The following is a 20000-nucleotide window of genomic DNA, read 5'->3' on the forward strand; positions in this document are numbered from 1 at the left end:
TATACACACAAAGTTATTTATACATTCAAATTGTTACATCAAAAGTAGAAAACCTGGAGAAGCACCTTTTAGCTAGTTTGTTGTTGTTGTTGTCACGTTTCCAGTAAAAAAATCCCAACAATGTTTACAACACAAGCAGCAACAAGACTAAGAATAATACCGGCAGGAATTTTTTTTTTTTTTTTTTTTTTTTTTACTGAAAGCAAGATTTAGCAACTTGACGTGGCTTCAAGTGCTTTTATATATAATACACCAACAACTTGTTATCACTGAGTTGTGGCTCAATATTGTGGCCTAAATGTATGTGTGTGTACGTGTATACGGCAAGGATGTATATACTGTTAGTGAGTATATACAGTACTGCATGTGTGTATATACATCAAGTGTGTGTATACTGCAAGTGTGTGTATACTCTTTGTGACTCTACACTCTCCATTAACATGTGACACATCCCACTGTCCTGAGCATCTTCCAAACACTCGCACGTGTTTGTGTACAAGTATGTGTGTGTGTGTTTACGTGACATCTCACAGTCCTTAAGTCACTTTCAAGTTTCTTACAAACACTCATACGTGTGTGTGTGTGTATAAGAGTGTGTGTATGAGTGTGTGCATACAGTATGTCCGTATAAGTGTGTAAGTACAGAATGTGTTTATGTGTTTGTATAATTGTGTGTAAGAGTTTATGTATATGTTTGGTGTGTGTGTGTGTCTAAGTGTGTATAATATGTGTGTTTAAGTACAGTATGTGTGTAAAGGTGTGTGTAAGAGTTTATGTATAAGTGTATATGTGCTGTGTAAATAATATGTAAGTGTGTAAGTACAGTATGTGTTTATATGTTTGTATAATTGTGTGTAAGAGTTTATGTATATGTTTGGTGTGTGTGTGTGTCTAAGTGTGTATAATATGTGTGTTTAAGTACAGTATGTGTTTATATGTGTGTAAAGGTGTGTGTAAGAGTTTATGTATAAGTGTATATGTGTTGTGTGGGTGTATGTGTGTATAATGTGTAAGTACAGTATGTGTTTACAGTATATGTGTGTAAAAGTGTGTGTAAGAGTTTATGAATGTGTTGTGTAAATGTGTGTAAGTGTGTATAATATGGGTTTATACGTGTGTAAAAGTGTGTTTAAGAGTTTATGTATATGTGTGGTGTGTCTAAGTGTGTATAAAAAGTGTGTATAGCGTGTAAGTACAGTGTGTGTAAAGGTGTGTGTAAGAGTTTATGTGTGTGTATAATATGTAAGTTTATAAGTACAGTATGTGTTTAAATGTGTGTAAAAGTGTGTGTAAGAGTGTATTTTTGTGTTGTGTATATGTAAGTGTGTAATTACAATATGGGTTTATACGTGTGTAAAAGTGTGTTTAAGACATTATGTATATGTTTGGTGTGTACGTGTCTAAGTGTGTATAAAATGTGTGAGAATTTGATGTCTCAAGTGTATATGTGTCATGTGAGTGTGTGTAAGTGTTTGTAAGTGTGTATAATATGTAAGTGTGTAAGTACAGTATGTGTTTATATGTGTGTAAAAGTATTATGTGTTGTATGAGTGCGTATAAGATGTGAGTGTGTGTATAAAATGTAAGTGTGCGTATAAGATGTTATAAATGTGTGTATAGGTGTGTGTATAAGTAATTATAAACCTGTGTAAGTGTTTTACCAGCAACATGTATAAAAAGGTAGTTAGTTACGTAAACTTTATCATTATGCAATATTGACCTTAAAAACTGCAAAATCCTTAAAAATATTAGTATTAGTCTGAAAACTCATGACAAAATGGTTTTAATTATTAAAATATAATTTTAAAAAAACTCACTTTTTAGGCCTTAAAAAGTTGCTATGATATGTTTTTATGATACATATATTTTTTTTTATGACGTAAAAGAGGTCCAAGATATAGATTTAGTAGTGAATTCCTTGTGTTTTGGCAGCAACTTAACTGGACATTTGAGTGAAATTGTAGTCGAAAGGGACAAGCGGTAGAAAAAAGGCTGGATGGATGTGGTCTTATTATTGTGCTGTGTTTCCATAGAAACTCATCTAAGAAGAAGCTCTCTGGCGCCGACCAGTGGTCACAGAATGAAGTGTCCAGCTCACTTAAAAGTAGAATAAAAATAATATATATATATATATAATAAGAAGAATTTAATTAAACCAAAAGGTTTGAGAAATGAAACCCACCTGAATCTTCAGCGCTTGACTGACACAGAAGATCCCGTTAGGCCCCGCCCTCACTGCTCTTTGATGTCGCCACGCGGCGTCCGGCATGACCTCCAGAGCAGCGGCGCGCTGAAGATGGCGATGACGCCCAAGTTGAGGAGCAGGCTGACCACCAGCACCCCCGCGGTGCCCTGGAGGGAGGGCGTGGCTCCCTGCGCCACAAGCCACGCCCTCCGCGAGGTCATGTCGCCGATGATGGCCTGCATCTGAAAGTGCGTGGCCACCACGGCGCTCACGTGGAACAGCTGGTGGCTGTGGCCTGCGGGAACAAAATGGCGTCGTCATCCAAGTTGCGACCGGGCGGAAACCGAGAAGGACGCACCAAAGTAGTCGAAGCGTCCGGGCGCCAGCCTCTCAGGGAGGTGCGAGGTGAAGAGGAAGCAGGTGAGGAGGGCAAAGGACACCTGGTAGGTGTGGCTGAGGTCCTCCTCGCTCGGGCTAGAGCTCCCCCCACAGGACAGGAGGAGCTACAACAACAACAACAACAACTGGTCAATATCTACTGGAGCCCATAAATGAATAATCATTGATATATATTTGTATTGTGCTCCGTTATATGGACTTAAAACATTATGATCATAAAAATACTTTACATCTATCAGAAATTAAACCATAATCACACGTTAAAGAAAATACAGTAAAAATAAATAATTGTATTTATTTTGATAAATGTATCAAGATAATAAATAGTGTATTCAAACAGTTTACAACTACACAAAACATAAATGTTCTATTATATGATACATTATTAAAATAGTAGGGCTGTCAAATTATTTAAAAAAAACAAAAAAAAACATAACACAAATGCAGTTTAGTTGTCAGAATATAATCCAATAACGTTTTAGAATATTTTACTTGAACCACATGTCATTTATTTGCACAAAACTTGCTGACAGTTTTAAATAATATTTTAAATATAATATTTAGTTTAATCTAAAGTTCTTTCAGGATGTATTTTAGATATATTTACTTTCATCTAAAGTTCTTTCAGGATGTATTTTAAATATAATTAATTTTATTTAAAGTTCTTTCAGGATGTATTTTAACTACAATATTTAGTTTTATTTAAAGTTCTTTCAGGATGTATTTTAACTACAATATTTAGTTTTATTTAAAGTTCTTTCAGGATGTATTTTAACTACAATATTTAGTTTAATCTTAGGTTCTTTCAGGATTTATTTTAACTGATGTAAGCATTGATCTGAACAAAAACTGTATAGCGGTTAACGTAAAAGAGCTGTTATGCTCAAAATAAATTCCATGTTTAATTTAAGTGTGTTTATGATTAATGCAATAGTTTGAGTTATTAATCACATGAGTTAACTCGCTAATTTTGTCAGCACTAATAAATATATAAGGAAAAATGTAATATGTAATTAATGAACAGTTTAACATAATCAACAGAGTATTTAATTGACAGTGCTTGGGTATTATCTTACAATTTTTTTTATTTTTTTCCCCCCCAAACATTCTTATTTAATCCGTTTTCTTCAGTGGAAAGCAGTGCAAACATTTATAATAAAAACTTCCATCCATCCATTTTCTATCGCTTATTCCCTTTGGAGTCGCAGGGGGGCGCTGGAGCCTATCTCAGCTACAATCGGGCGGAAGGCAGGGTACACCCTGGACAAGTCGCCACCTCATTGCAATAAAAACGTGATAAACTTTTGTTCCATTGAATATTATTTCAAAGTAATGATTCATGATGATCAATAACTTTCTTTATTGATTGCTACATGGCTCAACTGATTGATAATCAGTTCATTGGGTTGATGACAGCATCAAAGGGGTAAAAATGGAACCGCACTCTACAATCCTTATGTAAGACAATTACACACGTTTTTAATGCATTCTAAATCGTAAAATATTGCAAGTAAGAGGTGGCCATTGGGAGTATACTATTGTGCCCATAAAACCATCTAAAAACATCCAAAAAGCGCCAACAATACCCATTTACATGTCGTGACCTGAATTTTAACCAAGTATTAGCGATATTGTTATTATAAGCGCTAATGCAGAGGAACTACTTTTAGTGGCGTTGTGATAACAGGGAGCTAACTAGCTTATGCTGCTATATTGACATATTGAGTTGCTGCATCGCCTCTGAGTTGGTGAAAATTAATTCTAGATTATAAATCATGCCTCCAACCTAGATAGTAGAAGGCTGTGGACATAAACCCACAAGTTGGTCATCTTTGACATCCAACTTAGACCCGGAGATGGCCAGAAAGACACAAAAAGACGTTTGTTTTTTAACCCTGCGTGAGGATTATGATGAATTGTTCGTGTAAACGGGAAGATAAACATTCCACCAGTCTTTATTCCTGTGAGAGCAGACACAGTACAGTAAGTGATTGTTTTATTATGTTTGTATGTGCTGTTTAGCACTTAGCAATACTGCTACATGATGCTTAGTGTTTCACTAAAGCTGCATCTGTTTAGCACACAGCTGCTAAAACTTGTAGATCATCCTCTATACTTGTCAAGACTTGGTCCGGGGTGTGTGCTTTTCCAGGATGCAACGGAAAGTTGGCTCGTGCGAGACGGGAATGAAGGTACATGATTTATTATTATCAAAAAAAAGAATAAATGAAAGCGCGCACAGTGGCGGAGAATAAACTATAAAACCAAAAGACTATAGCAAAAAAGTACAAACAAAAAACACGCACAATGGCGGAGAACAAACTATGAAACCAAAAAGACTATAAATATGGAACAAAAACTTACTTGGCTTGGACAAAAGTCGTTGCTTGAAGAATTGACATGAAAAGAAGTATCAGGCATGAACAGAGCATAAATGTGGTGTGAGGTCGTCAGGACGAACAACAGAAAATGAATGAACTTAATTACTATGGACATGATTAGTGAAAGCAGGTGCGTGACTCAAAACGTGAAACAGGTGCGTGACGTGACAGGTGAAAACTAATGGTTGCTATGGTGACAAACAAGAGTGCACAATGAGTCCAAACGTGGAACAGGTGAAACTAATGGGGTAATCATGGAAACAAGACAAGGGAGTGAAAAGACAGAAACTAAAGAGTCCTATAACTAAACAAAAACATGACTTAACACAAAACATGATTACACAGACATGACAATACTCAGCATCAAAAATAGACGTTTCTGGATCATCGTTTGTCCCAAAGTAGTCTCATCAAGTCTGCCATGATTAGTAGTTGTTGAAAGAAAAAGTGAACTTTGTGATGCGTCTGTGAAATTAATACTTAAAATGAGCGAAATATGTAAATATTACATGTTATTATGGATGTTACTACATTACATATATATTTACAGCATGTATATAAAACCTCGATGGAGGTTTTTTTTAGAGCGCTTTAAAGGCGGAATAGAGCGACTCACATTGACTCCATTGTTAGCCGACTCTTGCTAGCGTTTATTTACTGTTTAGAATGCAGTGGGGTAAAAACACATGTGTTCTTGTCTTATATAAGGATAGTAAATGATAGACAACATTCATAAAAAGAAGTGCAGTTCTCCTTTGGGCGTACATCACATATTTATATTATTTTATACAAGTTCACTCACCCTGTAGAAAACAGGAAGGTTGTCAAAGATGAAGGGAACGACAAAGGCAGTGGTCCTCAACACTTTGCTTTTGTTTGGGGAATAGACCTCCAAGGACCTGAGAGAGATAAATATACATTAGTGGGATAACGATTGCTTGATACATCAATAGACCGATTTATATTCCTAAATTTCAAGTCTATCGATCTGTGCTCGATCTGTGTTTTGAAAGGCATTATATCGATTTTATTGATACTAAAAAAAAGAAAACATTGAATTTAAGAACGGCAGACTTTTTAGGAAGTTGAACACTTAATGATAAGAACAGTATACGTTACTCAAGTCGTCAAGTCATCAAAACAAAAATGGCTGATAGCTACGGCGACTGAGAAAGGTCATAACAAACGCAAACGCACGATTGCAAAAGCCGCAACAAATACAAACAACAACACAATAATATAAAGACACAACACAACTTTAGGCGACGGACGTGACGTGTAAAGTGGGTTTAAGGGTTTGTGTACGTGTATAAGTAATTATAAATGTGTATAAGTGTGTGTACAACAAGTGTGTATAGGTGTTTGTATAAGTGTGTGTATAAGTAATTATAAATGTGTCTAAGTGTGTGTATAAGTAATTATAAATGTGTGTAAGTGTGTCTAAGTAATTATAAATGTGTATAAGTGTGTGTACAACAAGTAAGTGTGTATAAGTGTTTGTAAAAGTGTGTGTATAAGTTAAGTTAAAGTGCCGATGATTGTCACACACACACTAGGTGTGGCAAGTAATTATAAATGTGTGTAAGTGTGCGTATAGGTAAATATAAATGTGTGTAAGTGTGTGTACAACAAGTAAGTGTGTATAAGTAATTATAAATGTGTGTATAAGTAAATATAAATGTGTGTACAACAAGTAAGTGTGTATAAGTAATTATAAATGTGTGTAAGTGTGTGTATAAGTAAATATAAATGTGTGTACAACAAGTAAGTGTGTATAAGTCATGATAAATGTGTGTAAATGTGTCTATAAGTAATTATAAATGTGTGTAAGTGCGTGTATAAGTAATTATAAATGTGTGCAAGTGTGTGTATAAGTAATTATAAATGTGGGTAGGTGTGTGTATAAGTAATTATAAATGTGTGTAAGTGTGTGTACAACAAGTAAGTATGTATAGGTGTTTATATAAGTGTGTATAAGTAATTATTAAATGTGTGTAAGTGTGTGTATAAGTCATTATAAATGTGTAGAAGTAATTATAAAGGTGTGTAAGTGTGTGTACAACAAGTAAGTATGTATAGGTGTTTGTATAAGTGTGTATAAGTAATTATAAATGTGTGTAAGTGTGTGTACAACAAGTAAGTATGTACAAGTGTTTGTATAAGTAATTATAAATGTGTGTAAGTGTGTGTATAAGTAATTATAAATGTGTGTAAGTGTGTGTACAACAAGTCAGTATGTATAGGTGTTTGTATAAGTGTGTATAAGTAATTATAAATGTGTGTAGTTGTGCGTATAGGTAAATATAAATGTGTGTAAGTGTGTGTACAACAAGTAAGTGTGTATAAGTAATTATAAATGTGTGTAAGTGTGTGTATAAGTAAATATAAATGTGTGTAAGTGTGTGTACAACAAGTAAGTGTGTATAAGTCATGATAAATGTGTGTAAATGTGTGTATAAGTAATTATAAATGTGTGTAAGTGCGTGTATAAGTAAATATAAATGTGTGCAAGTGTGTGTATAAATAATTATAAATGTGTATAAGTAAATATAAATGTGTGTAAGTGTGTGTACAACAAGTAAGTATGCATAAGTGTTTATATAAGTGTGTATAAGTAATTATTAAATGTGTGTAAGTGTGTGTATAAGTAATTATAAATGTGTATAAGTAATTATAAAGGTGTGTAAGTGTGTGTACAACAAGTAAGTGTGTATAGGTGTTTGTATGAGTGTGTATAAGTAATTATAAACGTGTATAAGTGTGTGTACAACAAGTAAGTATGTACAAGTGTTTGTATAAGTAATTATAAATGTGTGTAAGTGTGTGTATAAGTAATTATAAATGTGTGTAAGTGTGTGTACAACAAGTCAGTATGTATAGGTGTTTGTATAAGTAATTATAAATGTGTGTAAGTGTGCGTATAGGTAAATATAAATGTGTGTAAGTGTGTGTACAACAAGTAAGTGTGTATAAGTAATTATAAATGTGTGTACGTGTGTGTATAAGTAAATATAAATGTGTGTAAGTGTGTGTACAACAAGTAAGTGTGTATAAGTCATGATAAATGTGTGTATAAGTAATTATAAATGTGTGTAAGTGCGTGTATAAATAATTATAAATGTGTGCAAGTGTGTGTATAAGTAATTATAAATGTGGGTAGGTGTGTGTATAAGTAATTATACATGTGTGTAAGTGTGTGAACAACAAGTAAATATGCATAGGTGTTTATATAAGTGTGTATAAGTAATTATTAAATGTGCGTAAGTGTGTGTATAAGTAATTATAAATGTGTATAAGTAATTATAAAGGTGTGTAAGTGTGTGTACAACAAGTAAGTGTGTATAGGTGTTTGTATAAGTGTGTGTATAAGTTAAGTTAAAGTGCCGATGATTGTCACACACACACACTAGGTGTGGCAAGTAATTATAAATGTGTGTAAGTGTGCGTATAGGTAAATATAAATGTGTGTAAGTGTGTGTACAACAAGTAAGTGTGTATAAGTAATTATAAATGTGTGTAAGTGTGCGTATAGGTAAATAAAAATGTGTGTAAGTGTGTGTAAAACAAGTAAGTGTGTATAAGTAATTATAAATGTGTGCAAGTGTGTGTATAAGTAATTATAAATGTGGGTAGGTGTGTGTATAAGTAATTATAAATGTGTGTAAGTGTGTGTACAACAAGTAAGTATGCATAGGTGTTTATATAAGTGTGTATAAGTAATTATTAAATGTGTGTGTATAAGTAATTATAAATGTGTATAAGTAATTATAAAGGTGTGTAAGTGTGTGTAGGTGTTTGTATAAGTGTGTATAAGTAATTATAAATGTGTATAAGTGTGTGTACAACAAGTAAGTATGTACAAGTGTTTGTATAAGTAATTATAAATGTGTGTAAGTGTGTGTATAAGTAATTATAAATGTGTGTAAGTGTGTGTACAACAAGTCAGTATGGATAGGTGTTTGTATAAGTGTGTATAAGTAATTATAAATGTGTGTAAGTGTGCGTATAGGTAAATATAAATGTGTGTAAGTGTGTGTACAACAAGTAAGTGTGTATAAGTAATTATAAATGTGTGTAAGTGTGTGTACAACAAGTAAGTGTGTATAAGTCATGGTAAATGTGTGTATAAGTAATTATAAATGTGTGTAAGTGCGTGTATAAGTAATTATAAAAGTGTGCAAGTGTGTGTATAAGTAATTATAAATGTGGGTAGGTGTGTGTATAAGTAATTATAAATGTGTGTAAGTGTGTGTACAACAAGTAAGTATGTATAGGTGTTTATATAAGTGTGTATAAGTAATTATTAAATGTGTGCAAGTGTGTGTATAAGTAATTATAAATGTGTATAAGTAATTATAAAGGTGTGTAAGTGTGTGTACAACAAGTAAGTGTGTATAGGTGTTTGTTTAAGTGTGTGTATAAGTTAAGTTAAAGTGCCGATGATTGTCACACACACACACTAGGTGTGGCAAGTAATTATAAATGTGTGTAAGTGTGCGTATAGGTAAATATAAATGTGTGTAAGTGTGTGTACAACAAGTAAGTGTGTATAAGTAATTATAAATGTGTGTAAGTGTGCGTATAGGTAAATAAAAATGTGTGTAAGTGTGTGTAAAACAAGTAAGTGTGTATAAGTAATTATAAATGTGTGTAAGTGTGTGTATAAGTAAATATAAATGTGTGTAAGTGTGTGTACAACAAGTAAGTGTGTATAAGTCATGATAAATGTGTGTATAAGTAATTATAAATGTGTGTAAGTGCGTGTATAAGTAATTATAAATGTGTGCAAGTGTGTGTATAAGTAATTATAAATGTGGGTAGGTGTGTGTATAAGTAATTATAAATGTGTGTAAGTGTGTGTACAACAAGTAAGTATGTATAGGTGTTTATATAAGTGTGTATAAGTAATTATTAAATGCGTGTAAGTGTGTGTATAAGTAATTATAAATGTGTATAAGTAATTATAAAGGTGTGTAAGTGTGTGTACAACAAGTAAGTATGTATAAGTGTTTGTATAAGTAATTATAAATGTGTGTAAGTGTGTGTACAACAAGTCAGTATGTATAGGTGTTTGTATAAGTGTGTATAAGTAATTATAAATGTTTATAAGTAAATATAAATGTGTGTAAGTGTGTGTACAACAAGTCAGTATGTATAGGTGTTTGTATAAGTGTGTATAAGTAATTATAAATGTGTGTAAGTGTGCGTATAGGTAAATATAAATGTGTGTAAGTGTGTGTACAACAAGTAAGTGTGTATAAGTAATTATAAATGTGTGTAAGTGTGTGTACAACAAGTAAGTGTGTATAAGTCATGGTAAATGTGTGTATAAGTAATTATAAATGTGTGTAAGTGTGTGTGCAACAAGTAAGTGTGTATAGGTGTTTGTATAAGTGTGTGTATAAGTAATTATAAATGTGTATAAGTAAATATAAATGTAAGTGTGTGTGCAACAAGTACGTGTGTGTGTAGGTGTTTGTATAAGTAATTATAAATGTGTGTAAGTGTGTGTATAAGTAATTATACATGTGTGTAAGTGTGTGTACAACAAGTAAGTGTGTATAGGTGTTTGTATAAGTGTGTATAAGTAATTATAAATGTGTATAAGTGTGTGTACAACAAGTAAGTATGTACAAGTGTTTGTATAAGTAATTATAAATGTGTGTAAGTGTGTGTATAAGTAATTATAAATGTGTGTAAGTGTGTGTACAACAAGTCAGTATGTATAGGTGTTTGTATAAGTGTGTATAAGTAATTATAAATGTGTATAAGTAATTATAAATGTGTGTAAGTGTGTGTGCAACAAGTAAGTGTGTATAGGTGTTTGTATAAGTGTGTGTATAAGTAATTATAAATGTGTATAAGTAAATATAAATGTGTGTAAGTGTGTGTGCAACAAGTACGAGTGTGTATAGGTGTTTGTATGTGTATAAGTAATTATAAATGTGTATAAGTAATTATAAATGTGTGTAAGTGTGTGTATAATTATACATGTGTGTAAGTGTATGTACAACAAGTAAGTGTGTATTAGGTGTTTGTATACGTAATTATAAATGTGTGTAAGTGTGTGTACAACAAGTAAGTATGTATAGGTGTTTGTATAAGTGTGTATAAGTAATTATAAATGTGTATAAGTGTGTGTACAAGTAAGTATGTACAAGTGTTTGTATAAGGAATTATAAATGTGTGTAAGTGTGTGTATAAGTAATTATAAATGTGTGTAAGTGTGTGTACAACAAGTCAGTATGTATAGGTGTTTGTATAAGTGTGTATAAGTAATTATAAATGTGTATAAGTAAATATAAATGTGTGTAAGTGTGTGTGCAACAAGTAAGTGTGTATAGGTGTTTGTATAAGTGTGTATAAGTAATTATAAATGTGTATAAGTAAATATAAATGTGTGTAAGTGTGTGTGCAACAAGTAAGTGTGTATAGGTGTTTGTATAAGTGTGTGTATAAGCAATTATAAATGTGTATAAGTAAATATAAATGTGTGTAAAACAAGTAAGTGTGTATAGGTGTTTGTATAAGTGTGTGTATAAGTAATTATAAATGTGTATAAGTAATTATAAATGTGTGTAAGTGTGTGTATAATTAATTATACATGTGTGTAAGTGTATGTACAACAAGTAAGTGTGTCTTAGGTTTTTGTATTAGTAATTATGTGTGTAACGTAAACGCCACAAGACAATGTCATAGATTACAGCACAACAACTGTCAGCTACAGCAGGATTGCAAAAGCCACAACAAATACAAACGACAACACAATAATATAAAGCCACAACACAACTTTAAGCGACGGACGTGAGAGCGGAGCAAGTTACAGCGAAGGACCGACTTCCTGAACATAGTACATTAGTATTGCTGAGAAAGTTAAAAAAAAAGAAAAAAAAAAGAAGTTACTTATGAATGAAAAATCTGTTCCATGTTTATTAAAATAAGAGCAGTAGCAGGTCAAACCACCGCTCATTTAATCTGAAAAGATTTGCTTGCACTTCATTTCTCAGGTAAACCTACTGCTAATTCAACCTGAAGAAATGTTGGTTGCACTTTATTTTTGATTGGGAAATTAATTTATGTTGAAAAACAAACGCTGAAGTGGCAGGTTAAAATGTTGCTTACTTTTATTGAAAATGTTATGTGTTCCTCTTGTTAATTGAAGCTAAAATGTTGCTTGCACTTTATTCAAAAGAGATGTGAATGCATTGTGTATTACTTGTTTGTATCCATGATTCATGTATACATCATTTCCTTACAAGATATAACATTAATTGTTGTTTACTTGTTTGTTTGTATCATAATTCATGAGCACATAATTTCCTTACAAGAAATACCAGCAATATAGTAAAATTCACCTGTAGTGTCTATTTATTTTACACTCGCACTGCTTGATTTGTTTTTGATATAAAGTTACTGAATCCAGGTCAACTCGCGCCATAGTTTTGGATCGTATTGTTCTGAAAAAATGTATGTTGTATCGGCAACCACCAGGAATCGTTGTTAAAAGGAATGGTTGCCGCCCTAATATGCAAATGGCGGGAGTGTGGTCTCACCGTGAGTAGCAGGACAGGCTGGTGCAGAACAAAGAGTTGCCAAAGGCGATGGGCACAAAGTGCTGATGGAGCCAACTGTTCACCCAACTGTCTGGCATCACGTAGCAACCATAGCTAATAGCACTTCCTGCGGGAAAACAAAGTGTTTACCACCTCACTATGATAAAACACTCGCAGTACCCATAGCATTTACTTATACGACCCAATCCCAAACCACCTTTCCCACTCATGACGCAAATAAACTGGAAAACAAAAAAAGTCAACACACATGGTCACACGTAACACAACCGGCTCACTGAAATGTGTGGATGTTATAAAATAAATGTCCGAGCACAACACATAATTCAAAATGTCTCGGGAGGTAGACCAGGAGTACAAATACCTGGGTGCCATACTTGACAACGAGCTATAATCCTCCTCCAGCACAGAGGATATCACGAAAATACCTTCTTATGAGGCTCAATTCCTTCGAAGTCAGCAAGAACATCCTCCTGACTTTCTACTACTCCTTCATGGAGAGCATCATTACATTCTCTATAACCCGCTGGTTCCACTCTACCAGCCTCCAGAACAGAAAGCGCAAAGTCTGTTGTAAAATCATTGGACTTCCTGTAAGGAATCTGTCTAGCATCTACGAGCTTCAGACACTCAAGTTAGCAGGTGGAATCATGCAGGACCCCTCACACGTCGGCTTTGTTGGCCCTACTGCAGGACACAGAAGAAGACCTTTGTCCCCAAGTCCTGATCCCCTACACCCCCACCCGCATGCTCCTAACTAACCCCAAAGACTTGTTATTATGCTAACAGGGCACTTTATTATGATTCTTACAGTATACCATTTATATAGCTATAGTATATTTTTAATCTGTCATCCTATTATGTGCCATGCACCACAATCACTTTATTATCTAATATCTATCTATCTACTTGCACATAGCTCTGTATGTATGGATATATTTTTATTTAACTATAATGTTGTGTTTCACTTGAAATCCTCGCTCATTTACTGCTCTGTGTGCCTCTTAATTGCCCCACGGGTACAAGTAAAGTATTTTGAATTTAATTGGGTAGAAAATGAATGGATGGATGGATGGATGAATCCCCTGCAATGCATGATGGGAAACATGTAAAACACTCTCTCCACACTTATCCATGTTTGGGGCATTTTAGCTGCTTGATATTTCTGATTGATGACAAAACTTTAAAGAGGTCGCCACGGAAGTAAACATGGTAGGAGTCCAACTTTCACATACTCTTAAAACCCATTTATATTAATTATATATCCATTATATTAATATAAATTGTGTGTGTGTGTGTGTGTATATATATATATATATATATATATATATACACACACACACATATATACATACATACATATACACATGTATATATACACATGTATACATACATACACATGTACACATACATACAGTACATACATATACACATGTATATATATACACATGTATACAAACATATACACATGTATATGTACACACATGTATACATACATATACACATGTATATATATATATACATACATACATATATACATACATACATATGTATATATACACACACATGTATACATACTGTTGCGTTTTGGACCAGTTTTTCCTCCCAGGGAATTCAAGTCTCAATTCGCTCCCAAGTTCTTTCCGACACTTAAAGCTGAGTTGAAAAAACCACCAGAGACAGAATAGGTATTTTGTTGTACCGTATATATTCTCAAAGCTTTGACAACATATAAATATGATTGAGACCAGTCTAACCCTAGAACCTTCTATCGCGCACCCCCAAAATGGTCTCCCTTCCCAACGCCAAAAACCTCTCTTTTCTTCCACCTCCCTAGCCATAACAAAAGCACAACTCCCTAGCCATAATACATTCCAAAGAACTCAAGGTTTTCACACATAGTATGCTTGCTGACAGAGCATCAAGAGAATAAATGGAAAAAGACGAGCTGTTTTCAAATATGACTAATAAATGAAAGAAGTACAACTTAAATTCGGATATATGTAAATATCTGCCTCCGACAATTCATACACATGTATATATACACACGTGTATACATACATACATACATATACACACGTGTATACATACATACATACATACATATACACATGTATACATACATACATACATATATACACACATGTAAATATACACATGTATACATATATACACACATGTATACATACATACATATATATATACACACACATGTATATATACACACATGTATATATACACACACATATACATACATACAAACATATACACATGTATATATACACATGAATACATACATATACACATGTATATATACACACACACATATATACATACATACAAACATATACACATGAATATATACACATGTATACATACATATACACATGTATATGCACACATGTATACATACATAAATATACACATGTATATATACATACATACATATACACATATGTATGTACATATATACATGTATATACACATGTATATACACATGTGTATATATACATGTATATATACACATGTGTATATATAAACATGTATATATACACACGTGTATATATACATGTATATATACACACACGTGTATATATACACATGTGTATATATACACGTGTATATATACACACGTATATATACATATACACATGTGTATATACATATATACATGTGTATATATGTATATACATGTGCATATACATATATACACGGGTATATACATATATATACATATATACATGTGTATATACATATATACGTGTGTATATACATGTATGTGTATATACATATATACATGTATATATATACACATGTGGGCTTTGTACCGAGGATGTCGTTGTGGCTTGTGCAGCCCTTTGAGACACTTGTGATTTAGGGCTTTATAAATAAACATTGATTGATTGATTGATTGATGTGCATATACATGTATATATATACACATGTGCATATACATGTATATATATATACACTTGTATATACATGTATATATACACGTGTATATACATGTATATATACACATGTGTATATACATGTATATATACACATGTGTATATACACATGTGTATATACATGTATTTGTGTATATACATGTATTTGTCTATATACTGTACATGTATATATACACGTGTATATACATGTATATATACACATGTGTATATACATGTATAAAAACACGTGTATATACATGTATTTGTGTATATACATGTATATATATACACATTTATTTGTGTATATACATGTGTATATATACACATGTGTATATACATTATATATATCACGTGTATATACATATATACATGTGTACGTGTATATACACACATGCATACGTATATACACACATGTATACATACATACACACATGTATTTAAACACATGTATACATACATCCACACATGTATATATACACATGTATACATACATACACACATGTATATATACACATGTATACATACATACACACATGTATGTATACACATGTATACATACATACACACATGTATGTATACACATGTATACATACATACACACATGTATACATGCATATACACATGTATATATATACACACACATGTATATATACACACATGTATATATACACATTTATACATGCATATACACATGTATATGTACACATGTATACATACATATACACATGTATGTATACACATACATACATATACACATGTATGTATACACATACATACATATACACATGTATGTATACACATATATACACATGTATGTATACACATACATACATATACACATGTATATATACACATACATATATACACATACATACATACATATACACATGTATATATACAAATACATACATACATATACACATGTATATATACAAATACATACATACATATACACATGTATATATACACATACATACATATACACATACATACATATACACATACATACATACATATACACATGTATATATACACACACATACATACATATACACATTTATATATACACGTACATACATATACACATACATACATATACACATACATACATATACACATACATACATACATGTATACATACATACATACATATACACATACATACATACATACATGTATACATACATACATACATACATACATATACACATGTATACATACATACATATACACTAGGGCTGCAACAACTAATCGATTAAATCGATTAAAAAAATAGTTGGCGATTAATTTAGTCATCGATTCGTTGGATCTATGCTATGCGCATGCGCAGATGCAATATTTATTTTTATTTTTTATAAACCTTTATTTATAAACTGCAACATGTACAAACAGCTGAGAAACAATAAGCAAAATAAGTATGGTGCCAGTATCCTGGGTTTTTTTCCCCAATAAAATACTGGAAAGGATAGAAATGTAGTTTGTCTCTTTTATCCAATTATTAATAGATTAATCGAAGTAATAATCGACATATTAATCGATTATCAAATTAATCGTTAGTTGTAGCCCTAATATACACATGTATATATACACATGTACACATACATACATATACACATGTATATATACACATGTACTCATACATACATACAGTATACACACATGTATATATACATATATACACGTATACATACATATACCCATGTATATATACACGTATACATACATATACACATGTATATATACACGTATACATACATATACACATGTATATATACACGTATACATACATATACACATGTATATATACACACGTATACATACATATACACATGTATATATACACACATGTACATACATATACACATGTATATATACACATACACATGTATACATACATACATATACACATCTATATATACACATACATACATACATATACACATATATATATACACATACATACATACATATACACATGTATATATACACATACATACATACATATACACATGTATATATACACACATACATACATACATATACACATGTATATATACACATGAACACATACATATACACATTTATATATACACATGTACACATACATACATCTACACATGTATATATACTCCTGTACACATACATACATATACACATGTACACATACATACATATGTACATGTATATATACACATGTACACGTACATACATATACACATGTATACATACATACATACATATATATATATATATATATATATACACATACATACATATACACGTGTATATATACACATAAATACATATACACACGTATACATACATACATACACACATGTACTGTATATACACACATGTATATACACACATACACACATGTATATACACATGTATACATACACACATGTATACATACATGCATACATATACACATGTATATATACATACATATACACATGTATATACACATGTATACATACACACATGTATACATACATGCATACAAATACACATGTATATATACATGTATACATACATACATATACACATGTATATACACATGTATATATGTATATATACATACATACATATACACATGTGTGTATACATGTGTATATGTATGTATGTATACATGTGTATATGCACATGTATATTTACATATCGGGAAGATTGAAAATCGCAGTTTGGATGTGAAATTATTTTCTTGTGCAACCCTAATAATGTTTCTACCTTTTTTTTTTTTTTTACAGAATAAAGACATATGAAAATGGCCCACACATACTTGAAGTGTTGGAAAAAGTTTGGCAACCCTGATCTTATTAGTGAGTTATTAGTATCCAAATGTTTGTTTTTTCTCATTATAGTTTTAGTTTTAACCGCAGCTGCAAATGGCCCCCATGCCGCACTTTGGCCACCCTTGAAATTATGTGTTTGTTTGTGTGTGTTAATCAGATTTTTTTTTAAATAAAAACAAATGTATCACTTGACAGCCATAAACCTTTATATCTGTATTCGTGTGTGTATATATGTATATATATATATATATATATATATATATATATATATATATATATATATATATATCAGATTAATCACTCTTGAACTGTGATTAATTAGGTTATTCAGTTTATTATTTTCTTACATAAATAACATTTAATTTGCTTAAGAAAAAATAAATAAATAAAGTAATAAAAAAAAAAAAAAAAAAAAAATATATATATATATATATATATATATATATATAAGTATATCTGCAAAATGTGAGTCAAAAATTTGGGCACCTCTGGTTTATGGTGTGTACTGTGTTTTGTTTTTTGTTGCGCCCTAAAAAGTGTTAATACTGTAAGTATTGTACTTATTACGCAGCAGCTATTTGATTGAAACGTGCATCTTAGTTGTAGTTTTCATAAACAAATTTGGAGGTGTTTAAATGGGCATGTAAAATCGCCGAGTCGGCAACTGGGCGTGACGTCACGCGCAACTCAGGTGCCGTAACAGGGCACCGTTGGGTTTTACGTGAATCGGTGCCCAAAAAGTAGAGAATTCGGGAACCGTCCCTAATTGTGACCCATCAAAAAGTGCTCGATCTCTATTGTTGTCTTGGAATGCTGAAAGCCAGAGCATTACTCCAGGTAAGAGTGCCCATAGTCTCACCGAGGCTGTAGAGGCTGAGCGCGCCGTAGTCGAAGAAGTAGCAGATGTGTCGGGATTCCTGCGACATGGTGCTGAAGGTGTGCGCCAGGCAGGAGGTGATAGGGTATATGCAAATGAGCAGCATGTAGACCAGCAGCGGCCAGGTGTAGCTGTCAGTCAGGAAGTTGGTGGTGCAGCACAGGACTCCCAGCCTCCACAGGAAGTACCTGAGCAAACATCAACCTTAATGGGGGGGAAGCATGCGGCCCAACGCCCTGAAGACACCCACCATGTTGGCAGGAAGTGCGTCCAGATGTTGACCGTCTCGTTGTTCATGTGGAAGCTGCTGAGGAGGCAGTCCAGCACTGAGCTCTGCGGGTGGCGGTACCCGGACACGATGCCTTCCTCGCGGAACACCTGGGGAGGACACAAGTGGCATCAACGGCACTTTATGCGTCCGCTGAGTCTCTGCGTGTACCTCGGGAATCTGATGGGCATGGAAAAGAGGCGGGAAGGTGATGCCGAACATGTTCGTGGGCAGCTTGATGGCGCCCCTCCCTCTCTGGCACACCTCGCTGAGCCGGGCGCGTCCACCCCGGCAGATGACCAACCACACGGGGTACTCGGACACCGGGAGGCGGGCCCCATCGGCCTGGGCGGGGGGCTCCCATCGCAAGCAGCGACCCCAGCCTTGACTCCATTTTCCTCCGACGCCGGCCCCGATCCCCCGCCACACGGGAAACACTAAGGAGGACAGGCATGATGGGTTAGTCGGGAACGCAGGAAGTCAAGCTGGTCTGCTGCCAACCTTCTAATAAAACGTAAACAAACACCGCTTGGAACAACAGATATCAATGCAGTTATGAGATGTAAAGAAGTGGCGTTTGTGCTCCAGGCCAGC

At 33.1% G+C, this 20000-nt stretch overlaps 1 protein-coding gene across 2 annotated transcripts in view; it reads right to left on the bottom strand.

The window, feature by feature from the left end:
* The window catches only part of paqr6 (progestin and adipoQ receptor family member VI), a 67305-nt gene that overhangs the window by 25129 nt on the left and 22176 nt on the right, over window positions 1-20000 (bottom strand). The window contains exons 2-9 of one of the 2 annotated variants that reach the window (XM_061983102.2): window positions 19578-19843; window positions 19389-19516; window positions 19121-19326; window positions 12519-12645; window positions 5768-5864; window positions 2544-2688; window positions 2183-2480; window positions 1316-2097 (exon numbers count right to left, since the gene is read on the bottom strand). In XM_061983102.2, the coding sequence (XP_061839086.1) occupies window positions 2233-2480; window positions 2544-2688; window positions 5768-5864; window positions 12519-12645; window positions 19121-19326; window positions 19389-19516; window positions 19578-19843 (1217 nt within the window). In that variant the 3' untranslated portion in view covers window positions 1316-2097; window positions 2183-2232. Of the gene's footprint in view, window positions 1-1315; window positions 2098-2182; window positions 2481-2543; window positions 2689-5767; window positions 5865-12518; window positions 12646-19120; window positions 19327-19388; window positions 19517-19577; window positions 19844-20000 lie in introns of those variants that run through there. The other variant, XM_061983103.2, reaches the window with a different exon arrangement.

The sequence above is a fragment of the Nerophis lumbriciformis genome, linkage group LG21 (assembly GCF_033978685.3).
Source record: "Nerophis lumbriciformis linkage group LG21, RoL_Nlum_v2.1, whole genome shotgun sequence".
Lineage (NCBI taxonomy): Eukaryota > Metazoa > Chordata > Actinopteri > Syngnathiformes > Syngnathidae > Nerophis > Nerophis lumbriciformis.